The sequence below is a fragment of the Panthera tigris genome, chromosome D3 (assembly GCF_018350195.1).
Source record: "Panthera tigris isolate Pti1 chromosome D3, P.tigris_Pti1_mat1.1, whole genome shotgun sequence".
NCBI classification, from domain to species: domain Eukaryota; kingdom Metazoa; phylum Chordata; class Mammalia; order Carnivora; family Felidae; genus Panthera; species Panthera tigris.
Window position 1 is genome coordinate 5,615,230 of NC_056671.1, and position 6,866 is coordinate 5,622,095.

The 6,866-nt window shown below is 64.8% G+C and overlaps 1 protein-coding gene across 17 annotated transcripts in view; it reads left to right on the forward strand.

Annotated features, from left to right (window-relative positions):
• Positions 1–3,343, forward strand: part of NCOR2 (nuclear receptor corepressor 2) — a 181,336-nt gene extending 177,993 nt beyond the window's left edge. For 6 of the 17 annotated variants that reach the window (XM_042962540.1, XM_042962541.1, XM_042962546.1 and 3 more), the window contains 3 exons: positions 119–340; positions 1,429–1,608; positions 2,148–3,340. In XM_042962540.1, coding sequence (XP_042818474.1) covers positions 119–340; positions 1,429–1,608; positions 2,148–2,329 — 584 coding nt within the window. In that variant the 3' untranslated portion in view covers positions 2,330–3,340. Of the gene's footprint in view, positions 1–118; positions 341–1,428; positions 1,609–2,147 lie in introns of all 17 variants that reach the window. The other 11 variants (XM_042962536.1, XM_042962538.1, XM_042962537.1 and 8 more) reach the window with 7 other exon arrangements.
• The last annotated feature ends 3,523 nt before the right edge of the window (positions 3,344–6,866 follow it).

The following is a 6,866-nucleotide window of genomic DNA, read 5'->3' on the forward strand; positions in this document are numbered from 1 at the left end:
TGTGCTCACTGTGTATTCTCTCTTCTCCTCCCTCTCTCCCTCTCTCCGCTTCTCTCCCCCTCTCTCCGTTGTCCCCCTGGCCCCTCCTGGCCCCTGTGTGTGTGTGTCTCTCTCCCAGGCCTTATGACCTGCAGAAGCCAGGCGGTGCAGGAACATGCCAGCACCAACATGGGGCTGGAGGCCATTATTAGAAAGGCGCTCATGGGTAAATATGATCAGTGGGAGGAGCCCCCGCTCAGCGCCAATGCTTTTAACCCTCTGAATGCCAGTGCCAGCCTGCCCGCTGCTATGCCCATAACCGCTGCTGACGGACGGAGCGAACACACACTCACCTCGCCAGGTCTGCAGGCCTCCCCCGCCTCGGTCCTCCAGCCCCACCCGCCCCATCCGTCCCCCTCCCGGTGTCATTAATCTCGCGCCTCCGCGTTCCTCTGACCAACCCCATCCAGCTTTGGAGCTTGTGACTGTATTTTTGTGTGTGTTTGATGTGGTTCTGGAGTCGGCTAATCCCAGGCTGGGCGGGCACAGCCCCAGCCCCCCCACCCCCTTGCCCACTGGGGCTGAAGGAGCTGCTGCTTTTCTAAAAACACGCCCTGCTGTCCGAGCCCTGCCCTGCCTTGTTCCCCTGCTGGACACGGGTCCCCGGGAGGCCCACGTCCGGGCCCAGCTTTGCGTCTCCTGGGGAGATCAGGCTAGAGCGAGGACCCGCCTCTGTGTGGGTCAAGGGGACCCCTGGGCTCTTGGCAGCCAGGCCCATTGGCTCCGCATCTGCTGGGGCCACCGTGTGTGTCCCTGGCTGGCCTGGGACCTGAGGGGGAGGAGACCGGTGTCTGTGTGCCAGCCCCAAACTCAGATGAGTCAGGGAGAGCACAGGGGCCAGCTCCCCATCTGCCCCATGTCCCTGAGCAACACTCTGCATATCTGAACGAGGACTGTGCAAGGAGACCTCAGGCCCGTTTGTCTGACCTGGACAGTCTGGTCCCAGGAAGATTCTGGATTTAATGGGGGCCCAGGCCTGGCCTCTGGGGTCCTGGCTTCTCTGTGGAAGGTCTACAGCCTTCCCGGCCCTGGTACGGCCCTGGGGCAATGGTCAGGGGCAAGTCAGAGGCCTGAGGCTTCGTGTTCGGGGTATCAGCCCCTGGGTGGGTGGGTGGGCCTCAGGGCGGCCCGAGGGGGCTTTGAAAGTAGTTCAGCTCACTTCCCTAGTCGGTTCTGGGTCTGTCCATCTGGTCGACCTTGGCTTCTCAGCAGGGCTGAGCTGCTGTTCTCTCCTCTGTGGGGGCCTGGGAGGCAGGCGTCCAGGGCCTCACCCACCCCTGCCCCGGCCCCACCCCCACCCCCGCCCAACCCCCCCCCCCCTTTGCCCCCCGCCCTGTGAGTGTCGTCTGCACAGTCCAACGTGGCCCCTTCCCGTGTGTTCTCCTGCAGGTGGTGGCGGGAAGGCCAAAGTCTCTGGCAGACCCAGCAGCCGCAAAGCCAAGTCCCCGGCCCCGGGCCTGGCGTCCGGGGACCGGCCGCCCTCCGTCTCCTCGGTGCATTCGGAGGGGGACTGCAACCGCCGGACCCCACTCACCAACCGCGTGTGGGAGGACCGGCCCTCGTCCGCAGGTGGGCGGCAGGGCGCGGTGCTTGGGCGGGCCTGTCGCTGTCCCCAGCACAGTGCGCAGGTCCCCTGGGTGGGGTCGGGGGGAGCATCTGCACTGGGCCTGGCCAGCAGCCTGAGCACCTACTGTGTGCAGAGTGCGTGGTCTGGCCTCTGGCCCTGACCAGAGAGGAGGGAAGGTTCGGGGAGTGAGTGGAGAAGGCCGATCCCATGGGCTTGGCAGGTTGCGGGAAGCTGGGTTTTCTTCACGGGCACAAGGAGCCCCTGGAAGGTTCTAGGTGGAAAGCGCCTGCAAGAGGACAGACCCGAGGGGCGAGGGCACGGGAACAGCAAGGAGGCCCCTCCCCGTCCCGGCGACAGCTGGCCCCGGGCACGGTGGGGGGGAAGTGGTGTCGGTGGGGAGAGGTGGGCAGCTTTGAGCCACTCGCGGGAGTGACACCGGGACAGTGGCCAGACGTGTCCCAGCGTGGTCGGCAGGTGGGCCCACGGGCAGTGCCCAGCTCACAGGGGGCCTCCTGGTCGTCTCTCCTGGTCTTTCCGGCAGGTTCCACACCGTTTCCCTACAACCCCCTGATCATGCGGCTGCAGGCGGGTGCCATGGCCTCCCCACCCCCGCCCGGCCTCCCCGCGGGCAGCGGGCCCCTTGCCGGTCCCCACCACACCTGGGATGAGGAGCCCAAGCCGCTGCTCTGCTCACAGTACGAGACGCTCTCCGACAGCGAGTGACCGTCAGAACGGGCTGGGGGGCGGTGCCGGGGCCCAGCCAGCGGCCAGAGCAGCCGGGCAAGGAGGGGGCCGCTGCCGACCCCCCCCCACCGAGGAAGGAGCCCCTGAGTCTGCCTGCGCGCCTGTCCGTCCGTCCGTCCAGAGCCGGCATCCTTGCCTGTCTCAAGCCTTAACTACGACTCCCGCCCCGGGCTGGCCCTGTGCAGTGACCTTACTCAGGGGATGTTTACCTGGTGCTCGGGAGGGGAGGGGCCAGGGAGGGGGCGCGGCGGCGTGTGGCGGCCACACGCACGCAGCCGGGGCGGCCAGGGACCCAAAGCAGGATGACCACGCACCTCCCATGCCACTGCCTCCCCCCTTAACGCATTTGGAACCAAAGTCTAAACTGAGCTAGCAGCACCCTCCCTCCGTCCCCATTCCGCTTATCGCTCTGGACAGACGGACACAGGCGCCGTCCAGCCCCCGGCGCTCTCGTTCCCGGTCAGCGAGACTGCCGCCGACCCAGTGAGGCCAGATGGGCGGGCGAGAGGGCCAGGTGGGGTCTGGGGCGAGCGGAGGCTCGGAGGGACCGGACCGTTTGTTCTCACACATGGTTGCCGCGGCGGTGGGAAGGAAAGGCAGGTGTACATGATGTATTGGTTTACAGGGTATATTTTTGATACCTTTGATGAATTAGTTCAGATGTTTTACGCGAGGAAGGACTTGACCCAGTATTATTGCTGCTGTGCTTTTCCATCTCTGCTTACCGTTCAGGAGGCGTGTGCAGGCCGCCATCGGTGACCCCATCGTCCGCGGGCCTGAGGGGGCCGGGGGCTGGCAGCTCGCGGGCGCCCCTTCGTCCTCCCCCCCGCCCTTCCTTGGGCAGAAGGAATTTGATGGGTGTTCTGTGACCGCCATCTGCGCACGGCGGTGGCATTCTGTCATTTACACACGTTGTTCTCATTAAAAAGCGAATTATACTCGAGCGACGAAGGCTTCTTCTCTGCCTCGGACTGCACGGCCACGGGGCAGGCGAACTGGGGGCTTGGGGGGACAGTGTGAGTGTGACCCCGGAGGGGCAAAGACACATCCCCCCTGAAGTCACCAGGCCCGTCCCCTTGGCAGGTGAATAGCTCCATCCGTGCGAGAATGTCACCGTGAGGGCGTCCGTACACGTGGGGGAAGGTGAGGAGCGTGCACGCCTGGGGAGGGGTCACAGGGCGCGTCCCGATGACCGTCGCCGGGTGTCCCTTGCTAAATACGCTTGCGGCCACTCCCGCCGGGGGTCGTGAGGACACGGGGCCTTTGTCGTCACCGCCGTCTTCGATGCGAGGCACAAGGGAGACAGCCCTCGGCCTCTCGGGTCCGGAAACGGCTGCCGGGCCGCTGCTTGTGGTTTTGGTCAGAGCGTCCCCGCTCTGGCTTCCTGTGTGCGTCGCGAACACAGCCCGAGTTCTGGAAAGGCTGCGATCCGTCGCCGTGGCGGATGCTGGGGGCAGCCTCGCGGGGGCCCCTCCCCCGCCCCTCTCCGCAGCACCTCGTCTGCCCCGTCGGGCCGGGCGCCTGACTCTGGAAGGGCACTCAGGGGTCCTCGCTGCCCAGCATCCTGTCTGTGTGCCTGGCACGTGTGTGGGTGTGTGCCGTGGGCCCCCGGGTGCCCCTCGTGCCGAGCCTGGGTGTCGTGGTCCTGGAACCCACCCTGTCCCCGTCCCTCAGCTTCCCGGCCCGGGGCTGCCGGCCCCTTGGCCCGTCCAGGGACGGACACCCCTCGAATACCCAGAGAGGGGCCACCCTGGCCCAGCGGACTTGTGAACAGGCCGCCGTGTCTGGCCAAGGGGATGGTGTTTATGCAGTTTGGAACCGGCTTCCAGGACTCTGATGGGGCCTTGCCAGCAAGGATGGCCGCGGGCCCAGTTGGGGGGGCGGGGGGGGTGGTCCTGTCCCACACCAGCTGTCCCCGTTCAGCACATCGGAGGGGCCCCCACAGGACTTGGGCCAGACACGGGTACGCTGGCCGCAGCAAGTGCTGTCCCCTGCCCAACCTCCACGTGAGTGGTGCCCAGTTTCCCTGGTGGCCAGCACCCCACCTCCTCGGGGTGTGTACCTGGGAGGTCCCATGATTTAGGGGTGGCGGGTAGGGGTGGAGGAGGGGTCAGAGTGCGCAGGGGACACTGCCCACGAGCCTCCCCGGCCCTGTGCGTCTCCCTGTCTATCCTGCAAGCCTGCGCCCTGAGTCAAGATGTGAGTGTGCGGTTGTGACTGTCTAGCCTCCGGAATGTTCTGCGTGCCCCCCTCCCCCCACAGCGGCAGCGGGCCTCACGGCCGCCCCTCCAGGCTTCAGCTCGGTACTTGGGCTGCAGTACTGAGGCTGGCAGGCAGGTGGCAGTGTCGAGCCAGCAAAGGGCCCTGTCCTGACCACAGGCCTCCCCCCACTCCGGGTGTAGACCTGCCCCCATCTGGAATCCAGGATGGGCCAGCTTGTGTTGGCCACACCAGCCACCAGGGCTTGGCCACGCATGCCGGTGCTACCCAGGATCCCATGGCACCTCCCTCAACCACGCAGAGTGATACGGGGGTGAGGGCTCAAGTCTCCGCCCACATGGTCCTCTCCACCAGCCCCCTGTCTCTGTGGCCTCAGAGTTGACACCGTCTGGCACCTGTCTGTCTTCTCTGAGCACCGGTGGCCCGGACCCAACACGGGGTGTCTGCAGGGTGTAGAGAGAACTCGTGGCCTCCTGGTGCCTACAGAGGACCCGCCCTGACCTCTAGCCTACCGGCCAGTCCTCAATCCCCGGCGTTCATTCCACCCCCATCTTGTTTGGTTTTCTCACTGTTCCGTCTTTAAGGCAGTGGCCTGTGGTGTTCCCCTGACCCTCATCTCCGTGGAAAACTCCTGCACCCACGTTAAAACCCAGCTGGGACATTGCCTCCTCTAAGAACTCGTTATCCCTCTCCATTTTCTTGTCCCCCCGGCTCTCTGATAACACACTGCACGTCTCAAGTTGGACAGAACCCCTCAAGGGCAGAGCTCATGTTCTTCCTTTCCAGCCCAGTTGTTGACCGAGCCTCCCTGGCGACTGTGTTAAGCTGAACGGACTCTGTGAGGAGCAGATCTCCTAGAAAGCCACAGTGTGATTTGTAAAGGGAAGGGAAGTTGTTGGCAAACGTCTGCGTGTTTTAGGACATTGGGAAGTCGGTTGAATGCAGATTCCTGGGCCCCCGCTAGAGAAAATGAATATGAGTCTGTAGGTCGGGGGTGGGGCCCGAGAATCTGTGTTTTCAACAAGCAGCACAGGGGTTTCTGATGGGGTGGCCTGCAGCCCCCGCGGGAGTGGGAGCCCGAGGCCGGAGCTTGACCCGTGCCTAGAACCTTCTGTTTGGCCAGGGAGTCTCCAGTCAGGGCACAAGAAGCTCCATGGAAGGACGCCCGGCCAAAAGAGCTGCCGCCCTCGGCGGGGACAGGAACAGACTGGTCCCCAGGGCACTGGGCTTGGCTCACAACAAGCCCTCCCGGGGCTGGGTGACGCAGACACCGTGATAACTGGAGCAGTCAGGGTGGCTTCCTGGAGGCGGTAGCTCTCGGGGCGAGGGTGGGCTGAATGGAGGGAACGTGTGTGGGCAAAGGCTGGGAGGCGAGACCCGGCCGGGGACCTTTGGGAGCCCAGGGCGGCCACACATAGGTCAGCGTGGGGACCCAGGATTTCCTGAGAAGGAAGGAGACCCAACAAGGTAATTTGCTGGTTTTCTGCAATTGGGGTGATCGTGAGCTTGCAAGGGTGGATTGAGAGGGAGAAGCCTCTGCGGCAGGCCCGTGAGGGACCAAGATGGGGGGCAGCGCAGCAGAGAAGGGCAAGACAGAGCCCCCCGGCCCCGGGAGCGGGCAGGGCACGCGAGGAGGCCGCCCGAGGCCAGCTGCCCGGTTCCGTCCTCCCCCTGCCACTTCATGGCTGTGTGACTCCAAGTCATTTGAACCCGCTGTGCCTCAGTTTCCTCCTCTGTAAAACGGGACAGCGTGCCATGTTAGTTCTCTTGTAGAGAACACTGCTCACTCACCGGTGCGGGTGTCGGACGAGGGGACCCGGCAGGGAACAGACAAAATGGGTCTGATAAAGGAGCAAACGGGGATCGCCAGCAGCGGGCGGGGGGGGGGGGTGGGGGGGCTCCCTGGCCATTCTGTCCTTGAGAAGGCTAAGGACGGCCACCGTTCTGATGCATCCCCCAGGAAGCCGGGAGGCTTTGGCGGCCCTGTGACAGACGGTCCTTCCTTCTCACCTCCTCCGGAGGCCGGCAGGCCAGGCCCCGCTTCCTCATTAGGACTTCTCGCCAGCTGCCTCTCAGGGTCACCGCGAGGATGGAATGTGCTAGAACGCTGACAGCAGGCCCACTGCCCTCAGGCAGAGTGCGCGGCTCAGCTCCGAGGGCTTTGCTGGCTGCCTGGGCTGCTGTGCTTGTCACTCTCAACTCTGGGGAGGAGGGGACGGGACGGCGTCGATCCAGATGATGGGGACGCCCGTTTGGAGGAGGGGGTTGCTGAGTTTGATCTGAGGCTTGTGAGTGT